The sequence below is a fragment of the Stenella coeruleoalba genome (genome assembly GCF_951394435.1).
Source record: "Stenella coeruleoalba genome assembly, chromosome: 4".
NCBI classification, from domain to species: domain Eukaryota; kingdom Metazoa; phylum Chordata; class Mammalia; order Artiodactyla; family Delphinidae; genus Stenella; species Stenella coeruleoalba.
In genome coordinates, this window is record NC_137149.1 from 1,104,846 (window position 1) to 1,119,086 (window position 14,241).

At 51.9% G+C, this 14,241-nt stretch overlaps 1 protein-coding gene across 6 annotated transcripts in view; it reads left to right on the forward strand.

Annotated features, from left to right (window-relative positions):
• NSD2 (nuclear receptor binding SET domain protein 2) overlaps positions 1–14,241 on the forward strand; it is a 73,921-nt gene that overhangs the window by 28,471 nt on the left and 31,209 nt on the right. For all 6 annotated transcript variants that reach the window (XM_079919892.1, XM_079919893.1, XM_079919890.1 and 3 more), the window contains exons 4-5: positions 5,688–5,854; positions 6,353–6,835. In XM_079919892.1, the coding sequence (XP_079776018.1) occupies positions 5,688–5,854; positions 6,353–6,835 (650 nt within the window). The remainder of the gene's footprint in view (positions 1–5,687; positions 5,855–6,352; positions 6,836–14,241) is intronic.

The window sequence follows — 14,241 nt, forward strand, 5'->3', positions numbered from 1 at the left end:
GCCCAGGAGGTGGTGGCCAAGAGCTCTCCAGCGGGAAGGCACGGCCCCGCTTGTCATTGGTGAATCATCAGTGGCCGTGCTTGGGACCGGGCTCCCTGATAGCCTTACTTGCTCTGTGGTTTTAATCCTCCCTGAGGATCCATCGGCTTATTGAATGCTAGCTCTTCATTTTTACCATGCGTTTCATGGTTAAGGGGCTGGCGTTTTTCTGTGAAGGTGAACTCCCTCCTAAAAAATTACTTATGTATTACAGTCTTCACTCTTTTTAATGCGCAAATCGTCCCAGATTTGGCCGGTGGGAGCCCATGAAGTCCCTTTCAGCCGTGTCCTTCTGACACGTCTCCATCCGTCTTGGAGCACTTCCTTACGTGTCACCCAACTAAATACACTCCGGGCTCATTTTGAACTTTCTTTGCCCCAGTCCTGGAACCAGCTGTTTCTGAGAAGAAACCTGGGTCCTTTTTTTTTGTTTTGTTTTTTGTTTTTTTTTTTGCAGTACGTGGGCCTCTCACTGTTGTGGCCTCTCCCCCGTTGAGGAGCACAGGCTCTGGACGCGCAGGCTCAGTGCCCATGGCTCACGGGCCCAGCCGCTCAACGGCATGTGGGACCTTCCTGGACCGGGGCATGAACCTGTGTCCCCTGCATCGGCAGGCGGACTCTAAACCACTGTGCCACCAGGGAAGCCCCCTGGGTCCTTTTAGTAGAGAGTGGTGTATGGAAGCTCGGGTCTGGGCTCTGGTTGTGTCCAAGGCCATGGGAGACAGAGGGGCACTGGGGTGTGAGGCAGGTCTCCTGGCAGTGCTGAGCCCAGCTCCCTGTGCAGCACCCCGTGCTGGGCGTGCCTGAGGGGCTAGGCGTCCTTGCAGGGGAAGGGCGGGGCTATGGCAGAGGGTCGGCTTTTGGCATGGGGCTGGCTGAGCAGGGGGTCTTGGGAAGCAGGAACTTTTTTTTCCCTGTAAGATGGAACTCCCTCACCCTACCCCTGATTCCCACCCCCGATTTTCTTTTTTTTCTTTTTGTGTGTGTGTACTTCTTTTTATTTATCATACTTGGGATTACTTGACTCTGGATCAGTAGTAATGCACTTAAGCTTTAAAAATTGAAGTATAATCTACATGCAGAAGAGAGCACAGCTCTTTGGAGAGTTCAGGTTTCCTTTGAAAATCTGATAGCATTTTCGTGATTTGTAGCAGCAGAACTTGTCTTGGTGACCGTCTCCCAGGGCATCTAGATGGATTAACCAGCAGCTTTGAGGCCTAACCCCTTAAGCTGGAAACAAGATAAATGTGTGTTTTGGGTATTATACTGTGAAGAAGACTGGATTCTTTTGCAGCTGGGAACGCCACCATCTCCCTGGTGCACCTGGGTCCTACTAGTCTTCTCTTACCAGGGTATCGAGTCAAATTATCTTCTGTTGTGGAGATTTTTGTTTTCACCTTTTCTGTGTTATGGAAAGGAACCCTCATTGCTTTTTTTCTAAATCCCAGCATTTTCTAAAAATATTGTAGGTACCCTGACTTTCTCATGTTCTGGGTTATTAGACACTGTAATAGGACTTTTTCCTCTTTGCTTGTTCTGTGGCTACGAAGAGAGGTGTGTTAAGATTTCCCACTGTGATAATGGATGTGCCTTTTTCTACTTGAAATTTTGTCAGTTTCTGCTTTACCTACTTTGGGGGCTCTAGACCCCCAGGGACTGAACCAGGAAACTCAGGCGGTGATCCTTGTTCTTTGTTTCCTGTGGAATTCTGTGGCCTTTTGTCCTTGTGATTTTGTCCCTTGCTTCTGTAGACACCTGGCCTCGTCTGCATTGTTGTGGCTTCTCTTCCTCTCTGTATCTGCAGCGCTGAGGCAGCCTTATCTCTTTGTGGGGTCCATTCTGCATGCATGAATGGCTGTTGTCAACTCAAAGGCCCCACAGAATCTGGACAGAGACTCTGGCTCAGTCTAGCCCAGGGGGTCAGGGGCCACCTTGCGTCTAATGTGCCGTGATGGGGAGGAAACGAACATAGTACAAAATTAGGTTCCTGGGCTATTGGTGGAGGCCACGTTCTCTTAGAAGGGAGAGTGGGTGGGGCATCAGTGATAAATGTTTTCATACCAACAGTGATTGATGAACATCAGAAGTCACAGGAAGGAAGGGTTACTAACAAATGGTGCTGGGACAGTTGGTTAATTACGGTGGTAAAAATGAGTGATTCACTTGTCAATTTTGGACCAAAAGAAAATTCATATGAATTAGAAAAAAAACCTTAAAAATACAAGAAAGTTGGGTTACATTTGTTACCAAATTTCCAGGCAGGAAAGAACTTCAGAAACATTTAATTAATTTTATAAACTTAGGATCAGCCTATCATGTTCTCCTCTGCTTTTTTTTCCAGCTGACATGTAAAGAGCATTTTTCTGTCATTAACTATTTATTTTAAAAAATGATGTGCGTTCATATTATTTCATCATATGTACTGTAATAGATTTTCTTCATTATGCAAATGCTGTGACATATATTTATATTCATTTTTATGACCAAGGGAAGTTCTTTCGAAGTATTAAAATAATTGAAGCAGACACAAATCTCTCGACATATTTTTGAACCTTAGCTGTTTTAAAATCCAATAAGTGTACACACTTATAAACAAGTCAGATTGTACTGAGAGGTTAATAGTGAAAAATAGTCCCCTTCCCTCCCCAGAAGGAATTACTTTTAACTGTAAACATTTTCTTCCAGTTTGAACTATTTTTTGATTTATCATTTAGGTGTTTTCTTTTGACTTTCTGTTATGGAAGATGAAGATTAATCTCTTCAATCATTTCCTGTTTCTTTCCCTTTCATCCTCCCCATATAATTAACTCACTGTTTTTATTACATCAAACTTAGTTGTTCACATAATTTTGACTATGTAAGTATCATTCAGTGAAAAACTGAGCTGTGTTCTTTAACTGCATTTTCTTTCTTGTACAACCTTTTGTTTTTCCTGGAGTTAATTATTGCCTTTCTTTTGAAATTGTATACTTTGCTGTCCATACAGCTTTAATTTTTTTCAAGTATTTATTTCTCTGTCCTTAAAACTCATCCTATTATGTAGTTAGTTTTTCCGATTGGGGGAAAAAATGAAAACCTTGTTTGATTCCCATTTTCCTTTTCTGCTTCTTGGATCTCTTTTTTTTTTTTTTTTTGCGGTACGCGGGCCTCTCACTGCTGTGGCCTCTCCCGTTGCGGAGCACAGGCTGCGGACGCGCAGGCTCAGCTGCCATGGCTCACGGGCCCAGCCGCTCCGCGGCATGTGGGATCCTCCCGCACCGGGGCACGAACCCGCGTCCCCTGCATCGGCAGGCGGACTCTCAACCACTGCGCCACCAGGGAAGCCCAGATCTCATTTTTTAACCTTTTTCCTTGCTGCCAAGATTTTCTTTCAGTGTGGAAGAATTCTTTCCTCTCCTCTCTTCTTCCCTTGGAGCTCTCTCCTAGAATCTCCCTTGCTCCTGCCTAACCCTGTTACTGGCACTCTGTCTTTTGCAGAGTAGTAATCTTAGACTTTCTTTAAGATGCTTTACTGAGTTACATGCACTGTTTTCCATGGTGCCACATTGTGCTCTTCCGTGGTCAGTTTTCCTTTTTTTGTTGGAGTACATTTTTGGCATCCTAAGGAAGTGTAAATGGTGGGTATTGATACATTTGAGTTCCTGTGGTTCGGAGGGTGCTGCTTCGCTCTCCTCACACTCAATTAATGATCTGGCTGGGTGTAGAATTTTATGTTGAAAATAATTCTTCTCGGAATTTTGAAGGTATTACTCCATTTCCTTCTAGCATCCAGAGTTGCTCTTGAAGTACCTTGCCATTCTGTTTCTCATTTCATGAACATGGAAGCTGTTCTCTTCCCCTCCCCCAATAGCTTGAATGTCACAAGGATGTGCCCTGATGTGGGTCACCCATTGGATGAGGCACTTAGGGGGGGTTTTAGTTCTGAGACGTGCTCTTGTGTTGTTAATTCTCTGATGAGTTTCTCTGTTTCTCTCTCTAGAAGGCCAGTTATTTGGGTATCATACCTCCTGGATTGATCCTGTGGGTTTCTTATGAGAGTAGATTTTTTCATTTTAATCTTTTTCTTCTTTCTGGGAGATTTCTTAACTTTTTAAATTTTTTTGGATTTTATTTTATTCTTAACTTTCCATCCAAGCTTTCTTCTTTTTTCCAATTAATTAATTAATTAATTTTTGGCTACGCTGGGTCTTTGTTGCTGTGCGTGGGCTTTCTCTAGTTGGGGCAAGCGGGGGCTACTCTTCATTGCAGTGCACGGGCTCTAGGCACGCGGGCTTCAGTAGTCGTGGCACACGGGCTCTAGAGCGCAGGCTCAGTAGTTGTGGCACACGGCCTCAGTAGTTGTGGCTTGTGGGCTCTAGAGTGCAGGCTCAGTAGCTGTGGCACATGGGCTTAGTTGCTCTGTGGCATGTGGGATCTTCCCGGACCAGGGCTTGAACCCGTGTCCCCTGCATTGGCAGGCGGATTCTTAACCACTTTGCCACCAGGGAAGCCCCAAGCTTTCTTCTTGAGTTTTATTTTCATGACTGTATTTTAAAATTTCTCGTAGCGCTTTCTTTGTCTTTGTTCTCTTCTCATAGCAAACTAGAGTTCCCCTCTGTCAGGTGTCATCTCTTCCTGGCATAGTGTCTGTGGTCCTGCAGAGCCTGTTTGTTTCTGTGTGTTTTGGAATCATTCATGTTAGAGGCTTCTCTGGGTCCTGCGGGGGCAGACCTTGGCGCTGCGCTTGTGTCTGAGAGGGCTGCACTCAGCTGCCTGCAGCCCGTGTGTAGGGAGACTGTTAGCTTATCTTACAGGGTCTGGCTGGCTGGTGGTCGCTTAGTTGGGGGAAGCTCCAACTTTTGGAGAAAAGACACAGTGGAGAGGTTTTTCCTCTGGTGCACGGCTTCTCTTGGGAGTGTCCTGTGATATTTTGTGGCCAGTGCTCTGTGTGAGGGAACAGGGACTGGCATTTCCCCAGTGGAGATCTGCCTTTCTTCCCCACCTTGGCACAGAGGTCTGACCTTTGAACCAGCTGTTTTCAACCTCACTCCACCCCAGCCGAATCTGGCACTCCTCCTTCTGGGTTTGGGGACCAGGTTCCTTCTGTCTGCACTGAGGATGTGGCTGCTTCTTCCTGCTAAGAGTAACAGCGGTGCACGTGTGAGGGGTTACTCTGTGGCCTCATGGCTGCCCTGGGAGGTCATCAATGCCCTTATTCCCCCTCTGAGCGCCGTGAGTGAGTGGCCGGCCCAGGGCCACCCGGCTGGTATGTGGGAGGGCTGGGATTTGAACCCAGGCTGTGAACAGTAGTCTGTGTCGCCTCACTGCTGCCCGGTCCCCTTTTGCTGTTGTCCTCTCTCGTCTTACTTATTTGGGGTCTTCTTCAGTGGCTCTTGGAAGGGGGGTGATGAGGAGTGAATCTGGTCAGCATTCTTTCCCAGTCGGTCTTGAACCTCATCTAAGTCTCGTAATTGTGTCTCCCCTTCTGGGGGGGAGCGTGGTGGGGAGAAGAAGAGCAGGGCTTATTCTGAGGTTAACGGGTTCCAACAGCACCCAGTAAAGCAACTTCAAAGCAGCTCCTAACTTTATATCAGTAATTATTAATAGATTTGCCTAATTTCATCCCAAATTCCAACTTTCAAGTTCTAACATTTTATTTTAAAAACTAGGTCAGAAAAAGAGTGCACGCCAGTATCACGTACAGTTCTTTGGTGATGCCCCAGAAAGAGCTTGGATATTTGAGAAGAGCCTTGTAGCTTTTGAAGGAGAAGGACAGTTTGCAAACTTATGCCAGGAAAGTGCCAAGCAGGCACCCACGAAAGCTGAGAAAATTAAGGTGATAGACGTTCCTTAAGTATAATTCTAGACCAAAACTTTTATTTCTATTCTTAATTATTTATCTTGTTTTGAACCTGTGGTTGGTTGAAATGTTGTAACGGCTTCTTATGTCTGTCACTGTTTACTTTTGCCAAGTGTGCTGTGTTATACAGTATGGCAGGTTTCTTTAGAGACACAGGTTGTCCTTTTTACTCCTTTGATGACTCCCAGAGATAATTGTTTTATAATTTTTGTTTTCCTTTATATATATCTATATATAAACATGTATATAATATTATATATGAGTGTTAGTTAAATGTAATTGGAATTGATTTCTAGTTTAAAGAAACAGTAGAGTTTTACTGGTCTGAACTCTGTCAAAAACCTTCGAGTTAATGGGTTTTTGTAGTTTTTGATTTCTATATTTATCTGAAATTCTAAAAGTATTCTTCTTTAAAGTGGGTTAACTTTTATGTTTATATAATGAAACTTACAATGTCTTATGTTCTCTTTTCAGCTGTTGAAACCTATTTCAGGGAAATTGAGGGCCCAGTGGGCAATGGGCATCGTTCAGGCAGAAGCAGCTGCAAGCATGTCCGTAGAGGAGAGGAAAGCCAAGTTCACCTTCCTTTACGTGGGGGACCAGCTCCATCTCAACCCCCACGTGGCCAAGGAGGCAGGCGTTGCTGTGGAGTCTCTGGGAGAAATGGTAGGGTCCTCAGGAGTCAGGGAAGAAGCTGCTGACAGCCCGAAGTCCACGAGGGAAGAGGGCGTTCCTGTCAAGAGGAGGCGGAGAGCCCAGCTGTCCTGCTCTGCTGAGAACCAAGACAGTGACCCGGGGACAGGAAAAAACACTCCTCAAAAGATGGCAGAGGCCGAGCCCAAGCGAGGAGTGGGGTCTCCTCCAGGGAGGAAGAAGGCCATGGCCTCCACTCCGAGAAGCAGGAAGGGCGATGCGGCGTCCCAGTTTCTGGTCTTCTGTCAAAAGCACAGGGACGAGGTCGGTGTTGTGATGGCTTCTGAGTGGTTGTGTTTTCATTCTGGGGAGTTTCTGCATTTGAGGGACATCCCTTGCAGTGCAGAGTCACCTGTTTCTCAGCCTTATCGGCACAGTCCGTAGCGAGCCTTCTGTCGATTTTAGATCTAATAAGCAAGTGTTGTTAGGGAACGGCCATTTTAACTCTTGGGAGCAACGATATTTACCTTTGCACTCCGGGTTATGAAAATACTCCCACAGGGACAGCGGGAGGCAGGCTGCTCGTTGCTGGAAGCTCGGCCTTATCCTGGACGTCTGGTCCTGGGCTAGCGTCTTCTCCAGGAGGCGGTTACAGAACCGCACGCAGCCACTGGCGCCATGGCGTTTGAAGGGCAGTACCGTGTCAGTGACGAAGACATTTGACTAGCGTTCTTAGTCATTTTTATAGAATAAACCGTCTCTTTGGACATGGTCCAGGCTTGATTCCATTGTAAGGAACTAAAGGGATTAGGCCGCCATCTTTGGTTCTTCACTGTTACTTGAAGTGAGTGGGTTGGTGGGACTTTTGTCAGGAATGTAAGGCAGGTGTAATGTTAGAAAATCTGTTATTGTGATTTGCTGTCGCACATTAAATGATCATCTCAGTAGGTGGAGAAAAGGCATTTGAGAAAAGCCACGCAACTTGTGGGATCTTAGTTCCGCAACCAGGGATTGAACCTGGGCCGTTGGCAGTGAGAGTGCAGAGTCCTAACCACTGGACCACCAGGGAATTCTCCAGAAGTCATTGTTTGTTTGTTTGTTTGAATTTATTTATTTTTGGCTGCATTGGGTCTTCGTTGCTGCACGTGGGCTTTCTCTAGTTGCAGCGAGTGGGGGCTACCCTTCGTTGCGGTGCACGTGCTTCTCATTGTGGTGGCTGCTCCTGTTGCGGAGCACAGGCTCTAGAGTGCGGGCTCAGTAGTTGTGGCGCACAGGCTTAGTTGCTCCGCGGCACGTGGGATCTTCCTGGACCAGGGCTCGAACCCCTGTCCCCTGCATTGGCAGGTGGATTCTTAACCAGTGCGCCACCAGGGAAGTCCCAAGTCATTGCTTTCTGATACACACACAGCAAGCCAGGATTAGAAGGGAACTTCCTTTAATCTGCTGCAGGGTGATTATCAGAAACTTTAAGCATCACACGTATTGAAGGAACTGTGGAGCATTCTCTCTCTAATCATGAACAAGGCAGGATACCCTTCTGTCACCACTGACATTAGATGTTGTAGTGAAAGTACTGGCAGTACAGTAAGAGGAGAAAAAAATAGAGAGGCCTGACTGTAAAGGAGGCGGTCCATGTGGAGACTCAAGGGAGTGTACAGGAGACCTTGAGACTCAGGAAGAGTTCCCGGCACCGGGAGAGATGAGAGCAACACACAGAGAGGAAGTGGAACGCCAAAAATGTGGTGTCTGTGATAGTAACAAAATAAGGTACCAAGGGATAAATATGACAGAATACGTCTAACTTTGGAGAAGAATGGCTGGTATTTTAGCAGACCTGAACAGAGATAAATAGGAGGCGCACGGTGTTCAGAGCGGTGTTCTGGGGTCGGCGTTGTCACCTCTCCTCTGCTAGACTGTAAATCCAGTATCATCCTGGGAGAACTCCCAAAAGGCACTTCTCTGCCTTTTTAAGTAGACGCTAGCATAGCCACGTTTGAAGAGAGCTCAGCCGGAGGACTTGCCCCACACAGAGGAAGTTCTGTTACCGAAAACTGCACAGAGCAGAACCCAGAAGCAGACTCGCAAGCGTGTGGAGGCAGGTGGGAGAGGACTGCTGGCCAGCTGAGTGGGCCGCTGCTCAGGACAGGCACTGGGACCGCACCGGTGAGGTCAGCGCTCGGCCGCCACGGGAGAAGAGCTTTGTCTCTTTGTGGGGGAGGGTTTCTTAAGGCAGACTGATCATAAAGGAGCTGCGTTAAAATGAGATGAAAGCTATATGTGCAGAGCTCAAGCGACCCTGAAGGGCAGAGTGGAAAGGCTTTGAGAAGGACAGTTTACAGAAGAGCCTGGATGGCCAGTGAGTTCACAAAGAGAGGCTGCTGAGCCCGGGAACAGCAGGGAACCTCGTGTCGCGGTCATAGTGAGGCGAGTGGGCACAAGCCCAGCGCCTCTGTGGTCAAGGAGATGAAGCCACGGTGGGAGTCCCCATGCAGGGCTGGCAGAGGATCATTCCTTACACCTAGCTTCAAGAGAAATTTGGCAATAGCCAGTGAAATTGAAGATGCACATTCTCTTTGTCTTGTAACTTCACCGCAAGGTATTTACCCTTGAGGAGTTTTGCCCTCGCGCCCAAGGAGGCAGCACAGTGTTCAGAACTGTAAGACGCTGTGGAAGGAATGACAGATGGTGGCATGTCCTGCCACGTAACTCTAGACTTACTGCACGTCCAGGAGGAGAGTAAGTTGCTGAAGGATGTGCAGATCCCGTCACCGAAAGTGTGAAAAGTGCAGCATACCCACTGTTTTGCTTGGCCTACCTGCCTGCCTGCATCCACGCAGAGTCCGGGTGTAGCTCCAGGTCCGCGCCTCTGTCCAGGTGCTGGCACCTGGCGGGGATCTGTGGGTGGGGACCAGCCGGAGCACGGAGCAGTGTGCGCTTACCGCGCCGGGCCTGCTGTGAGTGAGGTGCGAGCTGTAAGGTCAGGCTGTGCGACACCCGTATTTGAAGCTGGACCCCCATCACGCCCGGGGAGCCGGGAGCAGGGCGTGGCCGTGACAGCTCAGCACCGCCAGCCGGCCGCACTCGGCCTCTTCCTGGTCCCTGCGTATCTCCGCGCAGTCTCCACTCGTTTGAAAGTGTGAAAGAGAATTCAGACCACTTTCCAAAGACCATCCCTTTTACTTCTGCGGAACCAACTTGCTCTCCGTCAACCCTTCCAGCACTGCGAGACGCACCAAGAAGTTCATCACTGCGGAGATTGCTCACGAGCTGTACGCCAGAGGCGGCCGCGTGGGGCTGTGCTGTGCACCCAGACCCCCTGCAGCTCACAGCACAGCCTCTCTGCCTCTGAGCATCCCTCCAGAGCCCATTCTGCACAGCTTTGCCATGGGCATCACGCTCAGTGCAAACACCAAACTGAAGGTGCACAGTTACAGTTCAGTTCTGCTGCCTCTCCCTGGTCTTTGCGGGGGGTGAGCCCCATGAGCCCTTCCCCTCCTGTCTGGGTTTGGGTGCTGGTGGGCTTTGATAATTCCATGTTGTCAGAAAAGTGATGGCTACTAGGATATTCTTTACCTGTTATTAACAAGCGTGTTTGTGCTGGCCCTGTAATGAGTAATTCTAGACTTGAATTGAGGAAGCTGCGCCCTGATTCCATCCTGTAGAATAATCTGGGTCTTTCTAGGGGTTTCTTTTTGGAGAGTGGTGGTGCACCCAAGGATGGTTTCTGTTTGGTTGGTAATTGTTAATCAGTGGCCAGCCCTTGAGGGACAGAGCGGGCGGAGCCTCCTTTTCTGGGGCCACTAGATAGAAGACTGTGACTGTCAAGGACATTTGGTTGCCACTTGCCTCCTTTTTTTTGCTGCACATTTCCAGCTTTCTTCTTGCAAATGAAGAGCTTCTTGAAACGGGTTGAGCTCTTTGTTAACACGTTTTGATGGTCCGTCTTCGTCCAGCAGGCGTAGCTTGGACGTGCAGCTCCCTCTGCTCCTGAATGCCGCTCCAGGGGCTGGAGGTGGGGGAGAGGCATGTGCTGGGAGACGGGTCCGTGGCCTGTGAGGAGCTGGCGAGGCTGGCGGACAGCTGCCAGCAGCCGTGCCGTGCCCGTGTGTGGTTTGCACACGAGGAGGTGAGAGTGGCTGGGTGAGGCCTCCCGCGAGGGGAGAGAGTTTACTAAGGCACCAGTGTTGGTAGCACTTTTATCAGCAGGTGTTTCTCGCCTCAGTTTCCGATTTCTGAAGCCTCTTCCCACTTTCTCTGACCCTGATTTTTACAGCTTCATTGGAGTTGCACCACTGTTTTAGGTCTCAGCTCTGCATGAACATTTGTGTTAGGTGTCTGTTGCCGCGTAACAGGTCACCGCAAAGCTTAGTGCCTTAAGAGAGCAACACGCATTGCTTGTCTTGGTGTTTCTGGGTCGGGAGTTTGGGAGCAGCTCAGCTGGGTGGTGCTGCCTCAGGGTCTCTCATGAGGTCGCAGTTAGGGTGTCAGCTGGGGCTGCAGCCTCATCTGAAGGCCAGAGTGGGCCAGAGGACCTTCCTGCAAGGTGCTGCTCTCCACTCGGAGGCCAGTCGTGCCCCCAGCACGTGGTCACAGGGGGCAGGTGGAGGCCTTCTACGCCCTAGACTTGGAAGTCCTGTGTGGCCGTGTCTGCACCGTCCAGTGGCTCTGCCGGATGGCAGGAGGGAGGCCCGGGGACAGAGGCGAGGCTCGCGGGAGGTTCTCAGAAGACGTGTGAGGAGGCCGGGGGAGGGGCGAGCAACCTCTGAGGAGCCCACGGCGTCCCGGGTCGTGCTGGTGACATTTTAGCTGTGTGGGTTTGTGGGTATTTGGTTTTCCATATATTTTTTTTCCCAAGGAGTGGAAAGGCTTTAATGAACATTACAAAGGGACTGGGTGAGGGGGACACAAACCCCCAATCCAGCCTTTGTTGCCCATTTCAGTGGCTGAGGAGGAGGGGAGGGGCTCCACCCTGCTTAGCTGTTCCCAGGCCCAGAGGCAGCTGGAGGGCGGTCCCTGCAAGTCTCCCCTCCCCGCGAGGGGCTGAGTGCTGCCAGAGCGGGGAGGCCTGAGGCAGCCAGCCGACCTCCAAGGTCAGGGGAGGCCCAGGACCAGGCAGGGGAGTCAGAGGTTGGAAGGGTAGATGGACTGAACAGGAGGGGGCAGCTCTTGGGTCCCCAGACAGCATTGTCACAGAGGGGCCAGGGCCTGCTGGCTCCAGGGACCGAGACCCTCACAAAGGAGCAGCCCCCCTCCCCCTGATCAGCAATGGTCAGGAGAAGGTCTGAGGGACAAGAGAGGACAGGGGCCTGGGTGAGCAGAGGAGGAAGAGCCGCGGGCACGGGCAGGGTGGGACCTGCGGCTCCTGCTGGCGATGAGGCTGGCGGTGGGGCGAGTGATGCTGCCTGTCGGGGTCCAGGACTCGTCGACACGGATGCGCCCGTCGCAGTTGGGCGTTCAGCTTCTGGGCGAGCTTGTGGGCAGCCTTGCGGCCCGCCGAGCCTGTCGGCGTGTGGTCGGGCTTTTTCTGAGGCATCTTCCGGGGGCTGCCCTTGCTCTTGGCCAGGCTGTGCTTGGACACCTACTGTGGAAGTGTCCACCAGGACAACCACCGCCTCCCCCAGCCGCGCGCAGGCATCTCACCGCCTCGCTCCACGCGGGGCCTGCTTCCCCCGACCCCCTCCTCCCCTGCGGGCGCCGCGCCTGGGCTCGAGGCTGCCAGGCGGCTGTGCCCGCGCCAGCCGTGATGACTGCTGCTTGTCCGTACTGTTGTGTGTCTCAAACAGTTTATCAGAAACACAGTGGTGGCCGTGGTGGTGGAGCGCTCCGCGTGTTGGAGACCTTGCCAGTACACTGTCGTGAGGAACCGTTCGGCTCTCGTGACAGCACAGCGAGCCCTGTCTCCTGGCTGAGCGCGAGGAGGTGAAGCCGCCCCTCCGCAGTGAAGTGACACAGGCGGGAGGCAGACCGGGACCCGGCCCCGACTGTGCCCGCGTGCAGAGCCTGTAGCGGTTGTGCTGTGTGGCGTCCTCATGAGACTGTGCGTTGGGGTGAGGGGTCGTGGCCCTCGTGGGCCCAGCAGAGGTGAGGGTGAAAACGCCTGGGCGCTCCCAGGAGGCGGGCACCGCGGGCCGGCGGCAGCTGTGGCCAGCGCATCTCCTGTCCTGGCGGAGCGCTGCTTGCATGGGTGCGAGCGGGCAGCGCCGGGCTGAGAGCTGAAAGGACGCCTGCAGCCGGCCTGCGGAGGGGGAGGTCTCCGGGCGCGTGGGCCCGTGCAGTCAGCGGGTCCAGCCTGCTGTGCGCCCAGCCTGTGGGGGGCCGTCCGGCGTGTGGCTCAGGCGCATGGGTGCGGGCTGACGGGAGTGGGTGCACCTCTGCCTGGCTGGCGCGCAGCGGCAGGAGTCCCACCTGCGGCGGCCTGGGCTGGGGGCCCTCTGGGATGGAGCGTCAGTGGTGAGCGGACAGGATGGAGAGCCAGGAAGGGTGGGCAGGCACAGGACGTGCAGGAGCGGAGCTGGCCAGCCTGGCACGGGCTTCAGGTGCGAGGGGCAGGGTGACCTCTGGGGCTTCGGAGTCCTGTTTGGGGAAGCAGCTGCGAGCACTTACATTACCCTTCATTCTGATCGGGGATGCTGTGGCCTGGGCTGGGCGACAGCCCCGCAGACGCATGTGCTGTGCTCCAGGAGTCTTGGATCTGCAGCTCTGCATGGAAGCCTTTGCCGCGAGGGTCTCAGATCTTTGTTGCTGGAAGTGTTGGGGGCCGCGGGTGGGGTGGCAGGCAGGCTGGGCGGGAGGGGAGGGTGCCCCAAGTTGAGAGGAGAGAGCAGGCGTGTGTGGGGCTGGAGACACCCAGGCAGGCGCAGGATGGGAACAGGGATGCCCAGGGGAGCGTGGGAGCCGGAGCCGGGCTTTGACGTGCAGAGTTGCTGGGGTGCTGGTGTCTGGCAGGGCCAAGGTGGGCGTGTTGAGGCGCGGGGACCCTGGAGGCCGTAGGAAGCCATCTGTGGGGCGGAGTTGTGGATTGGGGCTTGCGTTTGGGGGCAGAGGCTGCCGTGTTGGCTGGGCAAGTAGTAGGTCCAGGTGGTGACAGGAACCAACCCACTGATGAAGTGTCACAGTAAGTCCGTCACAGAGGGCAGTGGAGACACACCTTCCCTTACCCAAGTTACTTCTCAGAGCTGTGGCGGACAAGCCACATTGAACCTGGGCTCTGGCTCCCAAGCCAGCAGCCAGTGCTCGGACGCAGTCGGCAAAGCTTTCTTGGAAGGCCCTGGGGCACAGAGGTCTCTGTTGCACTTCCTCCGCTCTGCTGTCGTAGCCTGCAAACAGCCGCGGAGGACTTGGGAGTTCATGCCTGCGGCCGAGTTCAGAGAAGACTTTACTGTGGGCATTGATGCTCGAATTTCCTCTAATTATCACGTGCTATGAAATATTTCTCCTCTGATTTTTTTTTTTTTTTTTTTGCCATGCCGTGTGGCTTGCGGGATCTTAGTTCCCTGACCAGGGATTGAACCCGCGCCCTCAGCAGTGAAAGCCCTGAGTCCTAACCATTGGACCATCGGGGGTTCCCTGATTTTTTTCAACATTTAAAAATGTTAACTCAATTCTTAGTCCATAGGCCGTACGAAAACAGGAAGGTGGGTCAGATCTGCTCTGTGGCTGCGGTTTACGGACCTCGCACCCTGCTGTTGGTGGTCCTCAAAGTCAGGGCACATTAGAACCCATGGGAAACC